This window comes from Colobus angolensis, unplaced genomic scaffold (assembly GCF_000951035.1).
Source record: "Colobus angolensis palliatus isolate OR3802 unplaced genomic scaffold, Cang.pa_1.0 Scaffold91, whole genome shotgun sequence".
In the NCBI taxonomy this organism is placed as follows: Eukaryota; Metazoa; Chordata; class Mammalia; order Primates; family Cercopithecidae; genus Colobus; species Colobus angolensis.
The window spans coordinates 5,349,735-5,372,354 of NW_012123043.1; the positions used below are offsets into that span (position 1 = coordinate 5,349,735).

General features: G+C 49.2%; 1 protein-coding gene across 1 annotated transcript in view; it reads right to left on the minus strand.

Annotated features, from left to right (window-relative positions):
* Positions 1–22,620, minus strand: part of SYT2 (synaptotagmin II) — a 50,326-nt gene that overhangs the window by 3,517 nt on the left and 24,189 nt on the right. The window contains exons 2-7 of the mRNA XM_011931771.1: positions 5,283–5,477; positions 4,128–4,294; positions 2,685–2,804; positions 2,064–2,231; positions 1,575–1,742; positions 70–187 (exon numbers count right to left, since the gene is read on the minus strand). Coding sequence (XP_011787161.1) covers positions 70–187; positions 1,575–1,742; positions 2,064–2,231; positions 2,685–2,804; positions 4,128–4,294; positions 5,283–5,460 — 919 coding nt within the window. The 5' untranslated portion in view covers positions 5,461–5,477. The remainder of the gene's footprint in view (positions 1–69; positions 188–1,574; positions 1,743–2,063; positions 2,232–2,684; positions 2,805–4,127; positions 4,295–5,282; positions 5,478–22,620) is intronic.

Sequence of the window (22,620 nt, forward strand, 5' to 3'; positions counted from 1 at the left end):
TGGAGTGTGCAAACTCTGCTAACTGGCTCGCTGGTGCCACCCAATGGCAGCCAGAAGCTCTCCACATACCTGAAAGGCCGCCCACGTCCATCTTCTTGAGGTTCTTGGCCTCCAGGATGCAGACAGTGAGCTTCCCAGCCGTAGGCACATAGCGCAGGGAGGTGCAGATGTCGCCCAGCTTCTCTGGCTATCCGGGGGAAGAGCAGGACTTGGGTCATCTCAGCCATCCTAGTGCTGTCTCATGGCTGGCCTCTTTCTTGCCAAAATTAGTAAGGCAGTGATGTGTCCCTGCCTCCCTCATCACCAGTCCCCATATATGTGATGGCCGAGAAGGTCTTCCAGCATTTGACCTTGGGGCCCCCTGATGCAGTGCAACAAAGTCCCTGAAAGTGACAGGTTGGGACCTCAGGAGCCGTGGGCTGAGGATGAGGGGGTAGAGGACAGCTGTGGATCCCTGGGTGGATCTGGGATCTGGGAAGTTGGGAGTATGTTTGGGCTCCTACTCCAGGCTCTGGTAAGGTGGGAAGGAGTGCGAGAAGCAGAGGGGTTAGCCACGTGTCCACCACCAAGGGCCCTGGGGGACTGAATGTCTCAGAAGCCTTCTTTCCCTGAACACTCCCACCCACCAAGGTCTCTCCTTGCGGACCATTCCACTTGTAGTATGATTTGTGGTTTTCGGAGCAATTTGCATCCCTTCTTTTGTTACTATTACTGCAACTCTTTCATGTAAACAAGACAAGAATTCTTTGTAACCAATGAGAAACTGAGGTTCCCAGAGGCCATGGTTCGCTCAAAGTCACACAACAATTTAGCACTGCAGGCAGGTTGAGGACCCAGGGCTCCTAATTCCTAAGGCCAACACCACACTGCAGAGTCAAAGCTGCTCAAAGTCAAAGCCACCCAGGGCAAGACTGACCACATCACACAGGTCCTGGTTCAGGTGTGCTGGACTTCCTCCCAGGCACAGGGGACAAAAGGGACAAAAGGATGTCTTAAGCTTCTCTACTCAGCCCTCCATCACTGCCTAGAGTGTGCTGGGTAGCAGGGCCCTGGCCAAAACAAATGATTGATGCACAGAAGGAGGAATGGTTAAAATGGAGTTTTGGGTACACAGCAATTGCTCAGCAAATATTTACTGAGTGAATGGATGCTGTAGCAGTTCTGGGAGGACAAGTCCCTCTGCTGAGTATCCTTTAGAACAAACATGAGCTTTCCTTATGGGTAAACTGAGGCACAGAGGCATGAATCACAGGCCTTAGGTAATAGCAGAAGCTTAGGAGTAACAATAATAATGGTGTTTGTATTTATTTGAGTACCTACCAAATGCCAGTCACTGCGCTAGGCGCTTTATGCAGGTAGTGAATCTTCATCTGTTAAAAGAGACTAAAGGAGGGAACCCGAGTCCAAACAGCGTAAGCAACTTGCCCAGTTTCACACAGCCAGGCGGTGTGGAGCTGGGATCCTAACCCAGGTCGCCTGCCTCCAAAGCCCATCCTATTTCCATCATGCCAAGAGGTGGAAGCCCACTTGTACATTCGTCTTTTTGCCCGACCTGGCCTCATCTCTGCTCTTACCTCCTCCTTTTCCCCGCCTTGCAGGTCTCTCCACTCCTCAATGGGCTGGCCGAGGTCCACTGTATTCATAGGCACCTTTACCTCTCCAATGATATCATGCTTGGAGAAGCGGTCAAAGTCATAGATGGCCATCACCAGAGTTTTGCCCCCGAGCTCCTGGTATGGCACCTACAGGGCACAAGCAGAATCAGAGGGGGCCAGAGTGACTCACGCACCTCCAGGGGTGCTATGGGCAGAGGCCTCTATTCCAGCCCACAGAGTCCCAGTTAGTGTGCGGAGACAGAGAAAGACCCAGGGCTTTTGGGGAGCAGAGTGTGAGGGTGGGGTGGGAGGGATCCCCATCCTCCAAAGAGGCCAGGGGGGCCCTGCAGTCCAGGCTGCCATTGTTCCAGGCTGAGCAATGGCTAAAGACCAAGGAAAGGTCTGTAGAACTCAGCAGAGAATTGGGATCAGGGAGTGAGCTGGAGTCACCCTTCCAGCCCTCAGCACCTTGAAGGTGAAGGTTTCATTGAAGGCAGGGTTCAGTGTCTTCCGATGGACTTTGGTCTCATATTTCTTCTTCTTATCAGGAAGGAGGAAGACCTTGACATAAGGGTCTGAGGTGCCTCCCATGTCCAGGGCAGGCAGTTCAGCAGCCTGCAGAACGCCCACAGTAAGCTGTGGAGAGAGATGGAGATAAGGGACCTGAGTCTCAGGACAGTTCCAATACCACAACTGGCCCCAGACCCAGTTCCCGCCAATTCCTTCCTAGAGGAGGCAGTTGGGGCAGGGGAATGAGGGGAGGCTGGTGCTAGAGAATAAAACTGGTCTCCATTTCCACCCCAAGGAATTTGGAATGGTATTTAGGGAACCTGAAGTTGAAAGGGAAATTGCTTTGCCCAAGGTTGGTGGGCAGGTTAATAGCATAATCAACTTGGAACCTTCCGCAAGCAGGCTGGTGGCCAAGCCAGCATCAATGTCCAGAGCTATAGGCCCTGCCGTTTCCAGCCTGCCTCATTCTAAGGGAAGAGCAGCGCCCACACATCTCTGAGAGAGCTGTTTCTATCCCCCTTCCACCCAACTCCCAGGTCTCTCCCCACTCCCCAACTCTGCCCCCACAGCCCTGCATACCTGATTAGCCTGAAAATCATAGTCCAGGGAAAACTGCAGTTTGCCCAGGTTCTCTGGCTCTTTCTCCTCCTCCCCTTCACCTTCCCCCTCAGTCAGGCCTGTCTCTGCATCGTCGTCATCCTGTGGGAGCTGGGGGAGAGAGGGAACAAGTTAAAAGGGGAGGACAGAGGAGCCTGGCTTGGCATAGGGTGACGGGAAACCAGCCCCTCTGTGGTAGACCCTGACTCAGAGCTGTGTGTGGTGGGGGTAAAAGAGGGAATGTGGCCCTGCCATGTGACCCTCCTTCATGGCCCATCAGAACCCCTAGGCAGGTCCTCTACCCTCAGCCCTGTGTTTGAGACATGACTCTGGTTTGGGCACCACTCTCCTGCCTCTGAGGCACAGTGCACCATGGGACCAGGCCCTGTGCCAAGTGCTTCATAGCTTCTGGAGGCTGGGTTGGGGGTGGGATTTGCTTCTCTTGTAAGCCCTCTCCCAAACACTTTCCCCAGCTCAGGCCCCACGTATCCTGGGCAAGACATACCAGAAGTACGGTCCAGGCAGACAGGAGCAGAGTGAGCCCACAGACGTGGAGAGAGAAAGAAGAAAGTGATATAAGAGAAAATCCCGCAGCTCAAACCAGCCCCTAAAGTACCACAGCCACTCATCAAGACCAGGAAGGGCTACACTCAAGTCATCCTGGAACCCCTCCCAACACACACTGCAGGTTCCTTTTGGGCCCACATACACACACATACCTGCATGTGCACAGACATATACACACATACATGCACTCAAAGGCCATTTAGATCCCTGGCTTCTGAGATCAAGCCCTTCCCTCCATCCTCCATATGGATTCCTTGAGCAAGAGATTCCTCCTAGTCACCCCTAAACAAACATGGGGGAAAGGGAAGCACGCAGGGGCCTCTGCAAACTTAAAATAAGAAAAGGGGCTTTCTAGGCTGACCAACACCAAAAGACAGGGGAAAATAAATTAAATTATGATATGATTAATGATGGATTCTACTTGGCTCTGTCTTGGTGCCTCAGGACCACTCTTCTGCCTCATTTGATTCCTGCCCCATGCCCAGTTAGGTGCCTCCCATGAAGATACTGTCCTTCAGTCTCTGGCAGGAAAACATAGGGTTACCCAATGGTGTCTTGCTGGTGGGGGGGGGGGTGTCTCTTTCCAACATTTTGTCCTAGTAGCCTCGTTGGGGGGTCAATATATTGTTCTTCACTGTCTTTCCAGGGATGAGTTCATACTAACACAGGAATAAGGCCCCCGCTCCCAGGGACCTCTAGGTCGGTGGTGTTATACTAGAGCTGTAACTGAGAGAGCCAAGTTTTAAGGAGGGGAGGAGGTTTGGTTGTGGAAGCCCAGGAGCTTTTGCTTACCCTTTCAGCATCAGGAAAGCCTGGGCTGAGCCCCTTCCAGTCCCCCTCACAACCAATGTGCCCTACCTGACCCCCTTTCATGTCCTTCATGTTCATGGCATTCTTCATGCCTTTGCCCTTTTCCTTCTTGTTCTTCTTCTTCTTGCAGCAGCACTTCTTGCAGATGCAGAAGCAGCAGGTGAGAAGCAGGAGCCCAGCAACCACAGCAATGGCGATCAGTGCCCAGGGTGGTACTGCCCACACAGAGAAGATCCCGGGGTCAGCAGTGCCATGTCTTGCAGCCCCTGACCCCGTAGCATTGGCAAAAATGGGTGAGGAATATGACTGCCCTCCCACAATGCCCACACCCCACATTTTAAAAGCCACACACCCATGAGTGATTTGTATGTAAGTTGCATATACTTTGCATGCCTTTTCATTAATACCTTGCTTTTTTATTTATTTATTTATTTTTATTGATTGATTTTGCCTACTGCCCTTGTTGGCATAGCCTGCTAGCTGAGAGGTAGCAACAGGTGCATGCATAGAAGAATATCAGTTTAGCTCTATTGAGTTTTACTAGTGTGATCTATGGAGGACTGGCTCACACTGGAGAGGATGGGATGATGCTTATCAGTCCCTTGGCCTCCACCCCTTGTGCCAAGTCTTGAGAGGGCTGATGCATAGCCGGATAGGCAGGCCAAGCTCTGTAAGATTGAGTCTGGACCTAGACCACTGCTGGGCTTTGCAAAACCCAACTGTTTGGGGATAGGTCCTGAGCTGCTCTCCGTGGTTCTGAAGCACCATCTCCCACCAGTGTGGCTGCTCCCCCTTAATCTGCATCTCTGGTGTCTCCTATACAGCCTCTGCCAGAAATTCAAAAGCAGCGAGGGCTTTTATTTTCTATCTTCCAACATAAATTTCAAAGTATTATTGGCAAACTTGAATAGTGACTTCTGTTTCATAATTTTTCATCGCCTTTTGGTTTCATCTTTGGACAGTTTTATAAGAACTTTTCTTCCCCTGAGAAGTTGAAGTGCATAAACCCCCTTGTTTGCCACATTAATGGCAGACCCTACTTCCCCCGCCCTGATTCCTGCAGGGGCTCTCCAAAAACCCAGCCTGAAATCTAAGCATTAGGAAAGAGCCCAGTCAATCACAACCCAGTGGTATCCCCAACCCTTCTTCACCTCCCCCAGACTCTAGCCTTGCCCCACCCTCTCAGCCACCAGGGACACTCACAGGGAATCTTGTTGATCTCATTGAAGAATTTTTCCTTCAATTTGGCAAACATGTCCTCCTGGCTCTCCCCAGGACCCCCACTCTCAGTGGAGTTGTCCACGGGTCCAATGGGCATCGTGGTGGTGGTGGTGGCAGGAGCCACAACAGGCTCCTGGTTCCTCTTGAAAATGTTCCTCATGGTGGCAGAGGGAACAGCTGGGGACGAGAGGGGAAGACGGAAGGGTGAGCATCCCAGAGGTCATCTTCCCCTCAGAAAGCCCTACCCAAAGGACCAGGAGAAGCTCTTTATAGATCAAAGATATTTTGCACAATATTAACAACTCTAGTAAACCAATAATAATAGACATCATCCAATTAGTACATGGTCAGCCTGGGCACCATAGCAAGACCCTGTCTTTAGAAATTTTTTTTTTTTTAATTAGGCATGGTGGAGGCTGAAGTGACAGAGGATCACTTGAGTCCAGGAGTTTGAGGTTACATGAGCTATAGGTGACTAAGTAAGGTTCTGTCTCTTAAAAAAAAAAAAAGGTTAGTACATATATGTGTCCGGCACTATGCAAAGCACTTTCTGTGCATTATTCATCTAATCCAAAAAATAACCTAATGGTTTTTATTGTTTCCATTTAACAGATGGGGAAACAGGTTCAGAGAGGCTAGACAGTTTTTCCAAGGTCACTTAGCTGTAAGTTCTGAAACTGAGGTTTGAACTGGTCTGCCCAACTCCAGAGCCTGTATAGCTAAATCACTCTCCTATATCTCATTTAAATCTAACCCTCTAGGAAGAAGATAAGGTTTTACACTGAGGGCTCCTCTTTCAACCTCTCTCCTTGACTTCCAAGGATTTCCAGATACTGCTCTGCCTAGATTCTCTGCCCAGCTCCATGACGCTTGAACTCTCCTCATCCCTGACTCCAATTCCTCCTCCTGCCCTCCGAGACTCCTCAGCCCTCTGTGGTTTCTTCACCAGCTCCCTCAGTGCTCACTCAGGGTTTGTTTTGACCTCTCCTGTAGGAAGACCCGCATCTCTATCTCTAGCCCTTCCTCCCCGGTCTACTCTGTAGCCCCTACTCCAGGTTCATCTCTAGCCCTGCCCCACATGCAGCTGCACCTTAACTTTCCCGCATCAAAGATGTGATGTTTATTAATAACAGAACCCAGACCTACTGTAGACAATTTGGGGAGAGAGAGAAATCCCCCCCATAATTCTACCTTCCAAATCAACTAGCATTTGGGGCATTCTATGCTGGCATTTTTGCTGAATATGTTTTACATGTTGAGATCATACTATATATAGTTTTTTTGGAAGATTTTTTACATAAAATTTCATAAGTCTTTTCCTGTATTGTTTTTTATTATTAGATAGTTACATAATATCCTACTACATGGTAACACCATAATTTGCTTAGCCATTCCACTATTAGATTAGGCAGTTTTCAACTTTTTGCTAGTAAAACACTGAGCATAAATGTTGGTCTTCATTTAAGGCAATGTTCTTACGAGCTTCCAAACTCTACCCCCCCTACAATTCTGTCCTCTCCACCAAGCTCTTTCTGCTTCTCCGGGTTACGCACTCATTTCTCAACTGAAAGTCCCATGAGGGCAGATCCTGTGTTGGCAACAGCACCCCTCATGCCAAGCACACAGTGGGCACTCGGGGGGTATTTGCTGACTGAGCTCCTCTGAGAGAACATAGCAGCATACACCCACAGGTATTCCAGGATGCAAGAATAAACAGCACAACTCCCTGAAGCATCCGTTTTACTGAATGGCAATTTACAGTATTTTAAAATTAAAACAAGCTGGAAATATAGAGTAGGATGCATATAGCACAAGAATTTAAAGAAAAAATGTGAGACTTTTCTCATTGCATGTTAGGGATGAGTTAACTCTCCTCTGGACTCAGGGTTCTTCTGAAGGAACGTTTTAGGAGCTCTTAAGTTCTGTCCCTTCCTTTAAAACCCTGCTGAGATCCCCTCCCCAGCCCTAGAGATTGCTCCAGCCTTAAGTACTTCTGGTGACCTGTACATTGATGCAATGTAGGTTCATTCAACAAGCATTTATTAAACTCTTACTACATGCCATGTTGAAATAGCCTTGACCCCAAAACTGGCCTTGAAGTGAAAAACCAAGGTCCACTGGACACTTCACCTCTGGGGGCGAAAAGATGGGTCTGGTTTGGCGGGAACTGCAAGTAACCACACCAGGGGATCAAGATCTGTGTCCAGTGCCTTCCGCCATGTCCATCTCCCCTCACTTCTACCACACTGCAAAGGGCTCTTTGGCCTTTTATAAAAAAAAAAAAAAACAGCTTTATTGAGATGTAATTCATATATCTTATAAGTCACCCATTAAAGTATACAGTTCAGTGCATTTTATTATATTCACAGAATGGTGGAACAATTAGCACAATCTAAGTTAAAACATCTTCGTCACCTCAAAAAGACACCTAGTCCCATTAGCAGTCACTCTCCATTCCCATCCTCTTCCCAGCTCCAGCAACCACTAATCTACTTTCTGACTCTATAGATTTGTCTATCCTAAACATTTCCTGGCCGGGCGCGGTGGCTCAAGCCTGTAATCCCAGCACTTTGGGAGGCCGAGACGGGCGGATCACGAGGTCAAGAGATCGAGACCATCCTGGCTAACACTGTGAAACCCCGTCTCTACTAAAAAATACAAAAAACTAGCCGGGCGCGGTGGTGGGCGCCTGTAGTCCCAGCTACTTGGGAGGCTGAGGCAGGAGAATGGCATAAACCCGGGAGGCGGAGCCTGCAGTGAGCTGAGATCCGGCCAGGGCACTCCAGGCCGGGCGACAGAGCAAGACTCCGTCTCAAAAAAAAAAACATTTCCTATCGATGGAATTATAAAATATGTGGTCTTTGTGACTGGCTTCTTTCATTTAGTATGATGTTTTCAAGGTTCATCCATGTTGTAGTATCAGTATCTCATTCCCTTTTTATTGCCACATAATATTCCACTGTGTAGGTAGAACACTTTTTTTTTTTTTTTTTGGAGACAGGGTCTCACTTTGTCACCCAGGCTGGAGTGCAGTGGTGCAACCATGGCTTACTATAGCCTTCACCTGCAGGGCTCAAGTGATCCTCCCACCTCAGCTTCCTGAGTAGCTGGAATTACAGGTGCATGCCATCACACCAGGCTAATTTTTGAATTTTTTGTAGATGTGGAGTCTCCCTATATTGCCCAGGCTGGTCTCGAGCTCCTGGCCTCAAGCAGTCCTCCCACTTCAGCCTCTCGAAACATTGGCATTACAGGCATGAGCCACCACACCTTACCTAGAACATATTTTATATTTATCCAGTCATCAATTTATAAACATTTGGGTTATTTCCACTTTGGGCTGTTTTATAACTAAATACAGCTAATAATATCCCACTTGCGAGATATTATGAATAATGCTGCTAAGAACATCCATGTATAAGTTTTTGCGTGGACATATGTTTTCATTTCTCTTGGGTATATATGTAGGTATGGAATTGCTGGCTCATAACTATGTTTGACATTTTAAGGTGCTGGCACCAATTTATGTTTCCACCAGCAATGTATGAGGGTTCCAAGTCCTCCACATCCCAGACAACACTTGTTATTATGTCTTTTTGTTTACAGTAATCCTAGTGGAGGTGAAGTGGCATTTCATTGTAGTTTTGATTTGCATTTCCCTGATGACTAATGATGTTGCATATCTCTTCATGTGGTTGTGGGCCCTTTGTATGTCTTCCATGGAGAAATACCTATTCAAATCCTTTGGTCATCTTAAAATATTTTGTCTTTTTATTATTGAGTTGTAAGAATTTTTATATATTCTGCATACCAGTTCCTTGTTGAACATATACTTTGCAAACATTTTCTCCCATTCTGGGGTTATATTTTCATTTTGTGTGTGTGGTGGTTTTTTGTTGTTGTTTTTGAGATGGAGTTTCACTCTTGTTGCCCAGGCTGGAGTGCAATGGCACAATCTCAGCTCACTGCAACCTCTGCCTCCCAGGTTCAAGCGATTCTCCCGCCTCAGCCTCCCAAGTAGCTGGGATTATTATAGGTGCTTACCACCATGCCTGGCTAATTTGTGTATTTTTAGTAGAGACAGGGTTTCACCATGTTGGCCAGGCTGGTCTCAAACTCCTGACCTCAGTTGATCTGGCCTCCTTGGTCTCCCAAAGTGCTGGGATCACAGGCATGAGCCACTGTGCCCTGTCATATTTTCAGTTCTTAATGGCGTCCTTTGAAGCAAAAAAGTTTTCAATTTTCGTGATGTCCAATTTAGCTATTTCTTTTGTTGCCATATTTTTGGTGCTATATCCAAGAAACCATCACTAAACCTAAAGGCACTAAGATTTACTCCTATGTTTTCTTATGGGAGTTGTATAGTTTTAGCTCTCACATTCAAGTCTGTAATCTACTTATTTTTTGATATAGGGTCTCACTCTGTCATCCAGGCTGAAGTGCAGTGGCATGATCATGGCTCACTGCAGCCATGGCCTCCTGAGCTCAAGTGATCCTCCAGCCTCAGCCTCCCAGGTAGCTATGACTACAGCCATGTGCCATTACACCTGGATAACTTTTAATTTTCTTCTAGAAATTAGGTTCCACTATGTTTCTACAATCCACTTTAAATATGGCATAAGGAAGGGGTTCACACTTATTCATTTGTATGTGGATATCCATTTGGTATAGTAACATTTGTTGAAAAGACTATCCTTTCCTCCATCCAATTGTCTTAGTTCCCTTGTAAAATATCAACTGACCATAAATATGAGGGTTTATTTCTGGACTCTCAATTCTATCTGTATGTCTAACCTCATGGCAATACCACACTGGTTTTATTTTTTATTACTTTTTGTAATAGCACCTACCTACTCTTGACCATACTGTCTTGATTACTGTAGCTCTGTAGTAAGTTTTGAAATCAAGTAGAATGGGTCTTCCAACCTTTTTTTTTTTTTTTTTTTAGCCAAGGTCTCACTCTGTCACCCAGGCCAGAGTACAGTGGTGTGAACATGGCTCAGTGGCTCACTGCACCCTTGACCTCCTGGGCTCAGTCGCTCCTCCCACCTCAGCCTTCTAAGTAGCTGGGACTACAGCCCCATGCTGCCACAACTGGCTAATTTTTGTAATTTTGTAGAGACAGGGTTTCACCATGCTGCCCAGGCTGGTCTCGAACTTCTGGGCTCATGCAATCCACCTGCCTTGGCCCTCCCAAAATGCTGGTACTACAGGCATGAACTACTGCACCAGGCCTTGTTCTTCCTTAATCAGGATTGTTTTGGCTATTCTGGGTTCCTTGCATTTCCATATGAATTTTAGGACCAGCTTGTTAACTTCTACAAAATAGCTGGAATTTTGATAGGTATTGTGTTGAATCCATAGATCAGCTCAGGGATCATATCAACAATATTGAGTTTTACATTATTTTTCCACTTATTTAGACCTTTAATTTCTTTCAAGATTGTTTTGTAGTTTTCAACATACAAATCTTGAACTTCTTTTTTTGTTCTTAGGTATCTTATTTTTTTTGCTGTCATTATCAATGGAATTGTTTTCTTAATTTCACTTTCATTGTTCACTGCTAGTGTATAGAAATATACATTAGCTTGTTCACTAGTTATATTTATATATATATTTATATATATATTACATTTATATATAACTAGATTGTTCACTGCTAGTGTATAGAAATGTAATAGATTTTTGTATCTCAGTTTTGTACCCTGCCACATTGCTGAACTCTCATTTGTTTTTGTTTTTGTTTTTTTGGAGACAGAGTCTCGCTCTATCGCCCAGGCTGGAGAGCAGTTGTGTGATCTCGGCTCACTGCAACTTCCACCTCCTGGGCTCAAGCAATTCTTGTGCCTCGGTCTCTCGAGTAGCTGTGATTATAGGTGTGTGCCACCATGTCCGGCTAATTTTTGCATTTTTAGTAGAGATGGGGTTCCACCATGTTGGCCAGGCTGGTCTTGGACTCCTAACCTCAGGTGATCCACCTGCCTCCACCTCCCAAAGTGCTGGGATTACAGGCATGAGCCACTGTGTTCAGCCAGAAATCATTTGTTCTAATAATTTGTGTGTGTGCGTGTGTGTGTGTGCGTGTGTGTGTGTGCGTGTGTGTTGGTGGATTCCTTAGGATTTTCTATATATAGAATCATGCAAATGAAGATAGTTTCCCATTTTCTTTCTCTTCCCTAATTGCCGTGGCTAGAACTTCCAGTCCACTGTAGAACAGAAGTGGTGACGGTGGGAATTCTTGTCTTTTTCCTGATCTTTGGGGGAAAATCTTTCAATCTTTCTCCATTTAATATCATGTTAGCTGTGGGCTTTTTGTAGATGCCATTTATCAGGTTGAGCCTAGCTCCTCCATTCTACCCTTGCCCCTGAATTGGCAGTCCTCCTCCCCTTTCTTCAGACAGCTCCCCACAGCCGGTGCACAGTCCCTACAGCACCCCACCCTCTCACTCTCCAGTGTGGGGCGGGCAGGAGGCAGCACAGGCTGGGGGAAGAGGCTGAATGTAGTCCCAAGAATGCCAACCACTTGTCATTTGACTCCAAATAAATCCCTTTGTGAAACTTGATTTCCTCAATATAAAATTGTGGAAAATAATACCTACTTTTCAGAACTGCTGTGAAAAGTTTAAAAATAAATTTGGTTGTGTCTGGCACATAGAGGGCATTCAATAAATGTGGGTTGGATGTGAATCTAAGAAGTGTTCACTGAACCCTGTCTGAGGCACCTGGAAGTGGCCTTGGCACAGTAGAGGGACCCAAGGTTCATGGCAGATGCGGGCTTTCTCTCCAAGACTGACCATCCAGAAATGGTCCTGTAGCAAAGTAAAGCTGCTTGGAGTGAAATAAACCTGCCAGGAATGAAGATGCTGAATGCTCCAGAGGTTCAGGGAACCTGCAGGCCAGGAATGAAGGGGGAGAACTGCATCTCAGGTGTGTTGGAGTCCAAGAAAAGGAGATTAGACCTCCCTCTATACCCAGCAGGGACCACTGAAGGGTGCTGAGCAGTTGTAAGTGGGGGTTTGTAAAGTTAGCTCCATGGGGAGTGGAGCAGGGAGGCTGGTTCCACAGACCAGAAATGGTAAGGACCTGCACTAGGGTGGGAAGGTAGGGAATGGAGTAGAGAGAACAGATGTGAGAGACACATGCATTCATTCATTCATTCACTCACTCACTCACTCACTCACTCAAGTATTTATTGAGCTCATAGCATGCTTCCCTCATGGAACTTACCATGCACTTCACATAAGTGCATATAAAATTGTAATTATGAGAAGTGCAGGAAAGGAGAGCCATCTGGTGGTGGTGAGCATCTATAATGGGGCATACCTGAACTAATCTGGGAAAGCAAAAGTGCTTTCTTGAAAAATTGATGAGTGAACTGAGACCTGAAGGGTGAGTATTTATCCAGGTAAAGAGGAGATGAAAGGGCAGCCTAGGCAGAGAGCACAGCCTGTGCAAAGGCCCAGAGGTGGGATGCAGTGTGGTGAGTCCAAAGCCTGAGAGAAGGCCAGGGCAGCTGGAGTGGATGGAGGATGGTTCAGGGTGAGGTTGGCAGGCCGGGCAGGGCAGGATCAGGGGCACCATAGGCTGCATCAAAGAGTTTTGTCTTTCCCCAAGAGGAATGAGAAGCTGTGGGAGGCCTTTAAGGGTGGGGGCAGGGGTAACATGTACAAATGTATATTTTGAAAGTTTCACTTTGGCTGTAGTGAGTAAAAAGACTAGGATGGAGCATAACTCCAGAGGAAAGGGGGGAAAGGGTTGAAAACAACCAATAACAAATGTCTTATCATCCCTGAGCTCTTATGACAGACAGACAGTGTTCCCGGGGAATCCACCAGAGGAAAATGACTTACAGCTGCAGAGAGGGAATGTGGGGAGTCCATGAAGCAGCAGATTGGAGGCTTTTCCAGACTCCAGCACAACCAGGAAGCTATAGCTGCCCAGACAGCAAGGGAATAGAAGATGCCTGAGAAGGAGGCTCTTGGTCAAAGGCAGGCATGGCCAGTGGGCCCAGAGAGTGGATGGGGTGGATTCAGGGCCCACCTCTCAATTATGCACCCAGTACATGGCACCAGGTGCTGGGACCAGAAGCCTTGGGGCCATCCTCCCATCCATGTGGGGTCACCCCCCACATCCCAGGTGTCTGCAAATTCATCAACAACCCACAATGCTTTCCCAACCTGGCCACTTCCACCCTCTACCTGGAGTACCACAGTAGCCTCCTATCTGGAAGCTTCCACTCCCCTCCACTCCGCCTGATCTCCACACTGCAGCCAGACTGATCTATTTAAAACCCTCCTGTGGCTTCTTGTCACATTTAGAGTAAGATCCCTGCCTGGCCTGGCCCCTGGCTGGCTCCCACAGGCATTTCCTGTCCCTGCTGTCAGTCACTCAGTTCCTGCCATGCTGGCCTCTTGCCACCAGCCACAAACCCAACAAACAGACCCCCATCCCACAGCCTCGGTACTTACTCTCCTCAGCCTAGAATGCTCTTCCTGGAGAAATCTCCCTGACCTCCCCGGGACACCATCAGCGCCCCCTCTAGTCTTCTTTTCCCACCATGGTCGGTGGTGCCTACAACTTGTTCCTAATTCCCTACACTCCCTTGGCATTTTTGTGGCACTCGCCTGGCAAAGTGCCAGCCCTGGAGAACTCTCACTGACAGCTTTCTCCTTCTCCATGGCTACCCCCGACTGCTGAGCCCCCTGGTGAGATTCCCCCTATAGTATGAGGGCAGCCCGTGTCCCATCAGCCCTCAGGATCACCCAGACCCTCTGCATTGCACAGAAACTGCGGGAAACGCCTCCCCACCAGCTTTGCCTCCTCCTCCAGTCTCTGCAGGCCTGTGGCTCCTTCACACCCCTCCTTTCTCTTTGCTGTTATTTTAAGGAAAAATAGAAGTGAGAAATCTCTCAAAATGTCCCAACCTCGGGTCAAACCACAGACCTTTCCTCCTGACCCCTTCTCAGTTGAGGGCTTTTCCTCTGGTTAAGCCAGTTCCCACTCCTGCGCAGGAGCCCTCCTGACTTCTCAGGAAGTCCTTTCCGTACCTGCCGTTTCTTGTGCCTGACATTTCCCCCTTCCCTCGGCTGAGGCTGGATCAGTCCAGTTTATCACATTACCCACCAAAAATGAGCCTCACCTGCTACCTTGTTCTTCCTTTCCCTTTGTGACCACACACACTTGCACACACATACACATATGCACACACATATACACATGTGTGCACACATACATGCACACATGGTCCCCCTTTCTTCACGTTCACCTCACTCATCAGCCCCTCCGTTGTGGCTTCTGCCCCATCCCTCTGCTGAAGTAGCTCTTTGTAAAGTCATGGATGAGGACCACAGGGTCACTAAACCCAAGGCACATTTTCGTTTTCCTTGAGCTGGACCCCCGAGCTGTGGTCACCAGCTGGCCACTGCCTGCTGTCATCATAACTGTGACTCCTCCTCCTTCGGTTGCCTCAGGCTTGCTCTTGAGGTCCTTCCCTCCTCAGCTGTGGTGTCTCCCTGTGTGGTTCCTTCTGCACCCTGGCATCAGTGCCATCCTCTTCTGTCAGAGTCAAGCCACTTCTGAGCTCCAGGCCCACAGGTCAATCAGCCCCCAACATAGCCATCTGATCTCCTGGGTCTCCTCTTGCTCACCTCCAGTCAGTTCCATATTTGCCAAGGCAATCTCCATAAAATGCAAAGCCGGTCATGTCGCCATAATGAAAAGCCATCCCAGGGAGACAGGCCAAAAGCCCTAGTGTGGCCTACAGCCCCTCATGCTCTCCATCCAGCAGCACCTCGGCTTTCCCTCCCTGGGTTGCTAACACCAGCCCACACTCCTTGTTTCCCCTAATACACTGTGTTACCCTCCTCGGGGCCTTTGCACATTCTATGCCCCCTTCACAGAGCCAAAGCCTATGATACAGTTTGGATCTGTGTCCCTGCCCAAATCTCATGTCAAATTGTAATCCCTCATGTTGGTGAGAGGTGATTGGATCACAGGGTCAGATCTAGTGCTAGTGAGTTCTCATGAGATCTGGTCATTTAAAAGTGTGTAGCGCCCCCCAAACCCTGCTCCCCTGCCTCTTCTTCCTGCTCTGGCCATGTGAAGGGCTGGCTCCCACTTCACCTTCTCCCATGATTGTAAGTTTCCTGAGGCCTCTCCAGAAGCCAAGCAGATGCCAGCATCATGCTTCCTGTACAGCCTGTGGAACTTCGAGCCAATTAAACCTCTTTTCTTTATAAATTACCCAGTCTTAGGTGTTTCTTTATAGCAGTGCAAGATCAGACTAATACAGTCTACACATCTTTCTCAGCTCAAACAGCACTTCCCTCCCCACACCCATGGCTCCCTCCTCCCCTACCCTGCATCAAGGCCCCAACCACCTGCTTTCCCGGCTCTCCATTCTCATCCCCATGGTACTCATGCAGCTTGTGACTGTATACGCAGCCACCTCATTTGTCTTGCTCACTGTTGTCACTCTAGTGCAGGCATTGGCCAACGGTGGTCCAGGTGCTAAATCCAGTCCCACACCCAATTTTTGTAAAGAAAATTTTGTTGGGACGCTCACTTGTTTATGCATTTTTTTTTTGTTCGTTTGTTGTTGTTGTTGTTGAGACTGAGTCTCGCTCTGTCTGCCAGGCTGGAGTGCAGTGGCATGATCTTGGCTCACTGCAACCTCTGCCTCTCGGGTTCAAGAGGCTCTCCTGCCTCAGTCTCCCAAGTAGCTGGATTACAGGTGCCCACCACCATGCCCAACTAATTTGTTGTAGTTACGTAGAGATGGGGTTTCACCATGTTGGCCAGGCTGGTCTTGAACTCCTGACCTCAAGTAATCTGCCCATTCAATAAATATGTGGGTCTGTAAATGATCAAGCAAGACAGACTTTAAGATTGGGTCATATTATGTCATTTCACAGAAGACACTGAATTCTGTGGGGAAGTGGCCTTCCCAGGGTACCCCTGGCAGTACAGGCTGGCTCTGGGCCCAGGGCTCTTTCCACAAACCATGTTAAGACTCATTTGTCATCAGGCTATATCCAGGGACACACACCCGAGCATAGATTGGGAAGGAACCAAGGCCTGGTGTGAGAGAGAGTGTGTGTGTGTACAGTGAGACCCCAAAGCTGGCATGGGAAGTGGGGGCATTGCACACAGCTCTGGGAACTGCCCCACCCTTCCTCTCCTCTTGCAGCAGGCCTGGGACCATAGAGAGTCAGACATAACCCTTCTGAGCCATTTCACCTCAGGTGGTTTCTTTCACCTCTCTGAGTGTCAGACTTCTTAACTATTGGAATGCAGCTTTTATTCCTAAACCCTTGAGTTGAGGCTGGGATTAAATGAGATGTTGCATGGGTAGTGACCACATGTCCTTCCCACAGCCCACAATCTGCCCAGCATGTAGAGAACCACTGCTTATTTTTCCAAGGCTGCCCTTGGGTTGCATTTCCATTTTCCCTGGAAGACACTCCAGTAGCTGAGAGACCAAGATTCCCTCGGCAGACTCTACTTCTGATGTGACTCCTTACCGCCTGGCTCTACTGTCCCTTCTAGAGTCAGAGGAGTTAAAAAAAAAAAAAAAAAAAAAAAAACGGAGGAAAACAGCAAGAGCCCGTTCGCACTCTGCATGCCACCTGAGACTCCTGGAGGCCCAGAGAAGTGAAGCCAGTTGTCCAAGGTCGCACAGGCATTTGGTGAAGGAAGAATCTAAGCTCCTGGACCCCCAGTCCAGTGCTTCCTTCCACAGCCCAGCACCCTCCTCCGCCTCCAGGACTATTTCCCCCACTCTAGGAGGCAGAGCTCCTGTGGCTGGGGAGGAATGGCAGCGAGAACAGTGTGAGGGAGAGCCAAATCCTCAGGGACTCACAGCTGCCCCGGCTCCTGCATGGCTGGGAGCTGCAGTCCTGGGGGGAGCAGCCAGCTGGAAGACTTGAGGATGATAAATGGATCAGGGTGCCAGGGCTCCCAGGACAGAGTGAACTCCTCTGCCTGGTCAGAATCACCCAAGCAGGAAAGCATGAAATGGCGCCATTAGGTGAAGGCTGCAGCTGTCCGGAAAGGGAGGCTGGGGGTGGGGAGAGATGCCTGCTCCCAGCCTGCTGGACCACAGGTCAAGGTCTGAAGAGGGAGGGGCCTGGGAGGCCCCATCAAGGGAGAAGACATACAAGGGAAGGGACCGAGGAAGGGTGGCTCAGGCTTGGCCTGCATCAAGACCCCCTGGGGAGTTTGTTAAAATGCAGACCCTCTGCCATTGCACCCTGTCCCCCAGAGCCCAAGTCAGAAAACTCAGTGGACTGGAATGTGCCCAGGGATCTGTACTGTAACAAGCACCCCCATTTCCTCTGATGCAGGTGATCTGGGCACCACACTTTGAAAACATGAGGTTCTAAGTAATTAAGAAGGATTTGCCAGAGAGGTCAAAGTCCAAGCCCAGTTGCTGGAAGTAAAATAAGCCTCAAAGGCACTGCGCACCTGGAGGGCATCAGGGCAGGGTGGGCAGGAAGACACTGGTAGCAACAACAGGTTCAATCACCGTAGCTCTGGTGAGCACAGAGATGTTCTCATCTAATCCACCTGGGGGGAGGGCATGATTACCACCATCATTTCAAAGGCAAACTCTGCCCAGACAGGTAGGAAGTGACCTGCCCAAGGCCACACAGTTGGTCAGAGTAAAGATCCCGGTCTAAATTTGACTGAGGCCAGGTCTGCTGCTCAGGAGCAAGGTAGGGGGCCCAGTCCTCAGGGAAAGCTCAGGAAGGGGGAGTCTCCAATAGTGGGAAATGATGCTGGAAAAACAGGGGTAGACCAGAAGCAAGGCCACTAAACAGAATCCACACAGGAATTCCCTTTTCCCCCGGTCCACTGGCCGCTGTCCTGTCTGCCCAGGATGGCCACTTGGCCCCTGTGACGGTGTCAGTCCCAAGCACTCAGGCCTCTCCAAGTGGCCCCAGGGTTGGGAGCAATGGGTCCAGGAGGAACCATGCTTGACATGCATGTCCCTGCACAGACCCTAGAACACGCTGGGGTCTCCGGGTACTAGTTAACTGCCTCTGGCCCCCTTTGCTAGGGAGAACAGCCACATTTGGCCTGGGGTAGGAGAGGAGTTGGGGAACAGGTGGCAACCTGGTTGGCTTATCCTTTATCTTATCCTTTTTTTTCTGTCATGTAGAGAGCTGTCAGGACAGAAAGCAGGACTTCAGATGAGTATCAAGAATGCTCTCAACAGAGCCTAGGGATACACCGGGATGGGGAGTCAGGGGGAAGGGGCTGCCATCTCTTCCTCCATTATGAGCCCTCTTATTACAAGCAGAAACAACATGTCTGAAGGCTCTTTTTCCCTTAACTCCAAGCGCCCAGATGTGCTCAGAGCTCAACCGCAGTTCTTGTACCTAAACTAAAGGGAGACTTGATTGACAATCAAGTTGAGTAGGAGGGAAGGGGAGCTAGGCTGGAGGAGGAAGGTGGGGTGAGACGACCTCGCACACTCACACTCACACTCTCAGTAATTCTGGGATGTTCTGCTTTGAGGGTCTTCATTCTGCCCATGGTCAGCCCATGTGGGAGTATCACAGGAGGCCCAGATGCCCTAGCTTCACTCTGTGTGGGTGAACAGGGAATGATCTCCAAGGGAAACAGTGAAAGCATCGGCATGAAGGGGAGTGAGCATGGTACCTGCGTAAAAGGGTGAGGGAGAAGTCTATGTATGATTGCATGCTTCTATATTCACAGCACAGCTCTGGAAAGGTGCATAAGGAATTCATGACATTAGTTGTAGTTGCTTCTGGGGAGGGGAGTTGGGAAAGGAGGAACTAGAAAATATTTCACTGGATATCTTTCTGTATCTTTAAAATTTTGAACCCCACGAACATCTGCCAGTCTCTTCCACCCTCTGGTATTTCAGAACCCTGGAGCTGGATCCTCAGGCTTGCGAAGGAGAAAACAAATGAGGGAGGTTTGTGTATTTTTAAATTTATTTTACTTTATTTTTTAGAGACAGCGTCTCACTCTGTTGCTCAGGCTGGAATACAGGGGCGTGATCATAGCTCACTGCAGCCTTCAAACTCCTGGGCCCAAGCAATCCTCCCACCTCAGCCTCCCAAGGAGCTAGGACCACACACGCGTACCACCATGCCTGGCTAGTTTTTAAAATTTTTTGTAGAGACAGGGTACCACTATGTTGCCCAGGCTGGTCTTGAACTCCTGGCTTCATGCGATCTTGCTGTCTTGACCTCCCAAAGTGCTCGGATTACAGGCGTGAGCCACCGCACCCGGCCAAAAGAGAGAACAAACAAGTAGGTTTGTGTAGCTCACCCAGGAATCACCCAACCTGCTCCAGGTGGGAGGCATGCTGCAGGGAGAATGCCACCAGGACCTGCCCCCCTCACCCTCAGAGAATACCTGGGCTCTCACCTTGCCTCTCTTCTTCCCTGCAAAAAGTCAGGAGACCAGAAGCCCTGCTGTCTCCTCTAGCAGGCTTCTGGGATCCCTTCGTGTGCCCCCAAATGAGACTGCCTCCAAAATGGGATCCTGATGCCACATCAAAGATGGGTAAGTTCGATCCTTACCCTCACCAAAAGTGTGTGTGTGTGCACGCGTGTACACACACTCACACATTCACCATCAACTGCCAACCCAAACCAATTAAATATGATCTGGGGACTAGGCACTTCTGTGGATTATCCCACTCAGTACTGGCCTCGATTAATACAGATAATGGAGAGCTGACTGGATACAGCTTACAGTATTTAATCTTTCCTGGCATTGTATTTGCAGAAGCCAAAGTAATGAGATGGAAATAGGTTAACCAGCAAGACACCTCTCACCGAAGCTCGCAGGCTAAAAAGATCAATACTTAAGGAGAAATGTATGTCTTTATGTTTTGCACCACTGCTTCAGTCCAACGTTTGGTCCTGGGAGGCTCAGGATAAAGTTTTAATGAATTAATTTTCTAGCTCATTCTGAAAATAAATTACCCATTTCTTTGAGTTCCTTGTGTACCGAGGCCTGATGAGCCTTCTTGGTCAGTCCATGCACACCTCCACTTTGGAGCAAGGTTGTCATTCCGCATGCATAGAAGCAGAGTCTGTTCTTGACTGGCCCTGGAGAAGCTAACAACTGCTGGGTTCCTGAGAGTTGGAACATCCTTCTAGAGTCTAACTTCAATCTATCCTGCTGCATCAACACTCATTTTCCTTCCCTCGCGTCTACGCTGAGATCAGCAATCCCAGGCCACCTGATGGGTGCCTCAGAATCCAATGGCTGAGGATTGAGCCCTTCCTGCACCAATCTTGGGCTGGCCTGTTAGCCTCCCTGTGCTTGTGCGGCTGTGTGTAAGTGAGGGTTAAGCATCCTCATCCCTGCCCTGCCTGCCTTAAGGACGGCTTCCATGATCAAAGGTGAAGGTTCCTGAATAAGGCTCTGTAAACCTGCAGCATCTCACACCTGCCTCGGATTATTTCTCTCTGAACCTAGACTCCAGGCATGGATACCCTTAAATCACAGGCAAATATTAATAAAACCCAGCCTGTGAGGGCTGAGGGACTCTTACAGACAAAGCAGTCCACAGCCCCTTTTCAAAAACAAAGAAACTGAGGCCCCAAAGGGAGGTGGCTTACTTCCATCACACAAACAACACCGCTAAATGGTAGTGGAACTGCCTGAGTTGTCAATTCCTGGAATCCAGGCCTTGGTCGCCCCTCAGGCCACGCCGCCAAGCCCTGACTCCATTTGATCCTTGGCTAACTCTTGTAGGGTGCAGGGGTAGCAGTGGTAAGGGGGCAGAGGGATGCCCTGGCCAGGCCAAGCCCCTCAGCACACCCTCTGCTCTGCCACCCTGGTCAGGATCACAATGTGAAACAGGACAGAGGAGTCCGCGATCCCCCTGGGAGAGGAGCTGGACCCGGGCTCCCTGGAGAGGGAGTTAACACTGCAGCGAGGCGCACTCTAGCCAAGGCGGAGGAGTTGCTGAGTCACAGTCCAGCTGCCTGGCCAGCTCTGAAGGCCTGCGGGGGCCCCCAGCTGCTCCCAGCCCAGGGGGCTGCCTCTGGCCCCCAGACAAGCTGCCTTCCCACCTCCTTCTCCAGAGACTTAGAATCTTGGGCCTCCAGGGTTCCCCACTCCCTAGCACCCCACATCTCCCAAACCCACAGGCAGCTGTCCTGGGGCAGAGGAGAGGGTCTTCCACTGGTTGGGTGTCAAGATGCTTGGGAGCAGGCTGGGAAGGGTAGGGGACCCGGAATGAGTGATTGAGTGCGGACAGATGGAGGTTTGGGGACCAGTAAGCCCTGGGCTGCCTGGTGTAAGATATGGAAAGTGTGTCGGGGGGGCTGCACCCGTGGGCCCCAGGAGGTCTGTTGTGCACATGCTCTGAGTGTGAGGGAAGACAGGTGGGACCCTGGGGGTCTGCCCGGGTCATGCTCCCAAAAGAGGCGCTGCTTTCTGCAGAGCGCGTGGGCAACTGCCAGCTGGGGGAGCGCTAACCAGGGGAAAGGGGAGCTCTCTGTGGCTTAGCAGTGATGAACCCGCACAATCAATGGATCCTCCGGCCACAGTGTGTGCAGCTCTGCCTCATGTGAGACACAAAGCACCTTCCAGCACAGTCCCGATATCCTTCATGCCAGATGCACATCTTCAATTTCAGTTACAAACTATTACAAATTGATGCATTTTCTTTCTGACTAAATGTTACAAGGTTTGAACATACTAGCTCAGCCGAGCACCGCCCCTCTAAGGGACGGGGTTAGAGGTGTGGCACGAAAGCAAACTAGCCTTTTAATAGGAGTGCGTGAGTGTGGTGGTGTGTGTGTGATGTGTGCATATGTGGTGTGTGCATGTGTGTGGTGGGTAGGGGTGTATGTGGTGGTGTGTGTGTATAGGATGTGTGTGCTGCATGTATAGTGTGTAATGTGGGGGCTCGGGTGTGGGGGACAGTGAGGTGTGTGTATATAGTGTGAGAGGTGTGTGTGTGATGTAGGGGTGGTGTGGGTTGGGGTGGAGGGTCTAGTGGGGTGTCAGGGGAGTATGTGGGTAGTGGTGGGTAGTGGCATATGTGTGGTGTTTACATATGTGTGGTATGGGGGTATAGTTAGTGTGGGATGTGTGTCAGTGCGTCTGTGGTGTGTGTAATATGTGTATGTGTTGTGTGTTGTGTAGGGAGTATGAGATGTATGTGTGTAGTAGGTGTGTGTGGTGTATCTGTGGTGTGTGTTGTGTGGTGTGTCTAGTGTGTAGTAGGGTGTATATGTGTGGTGTGTGCATGTGGTGTATGTGGTGTGTAGTAGGGTGTGTGCGTGGTGTATGTCTGTGTGGTGTGTGTGATGTGTGTGTG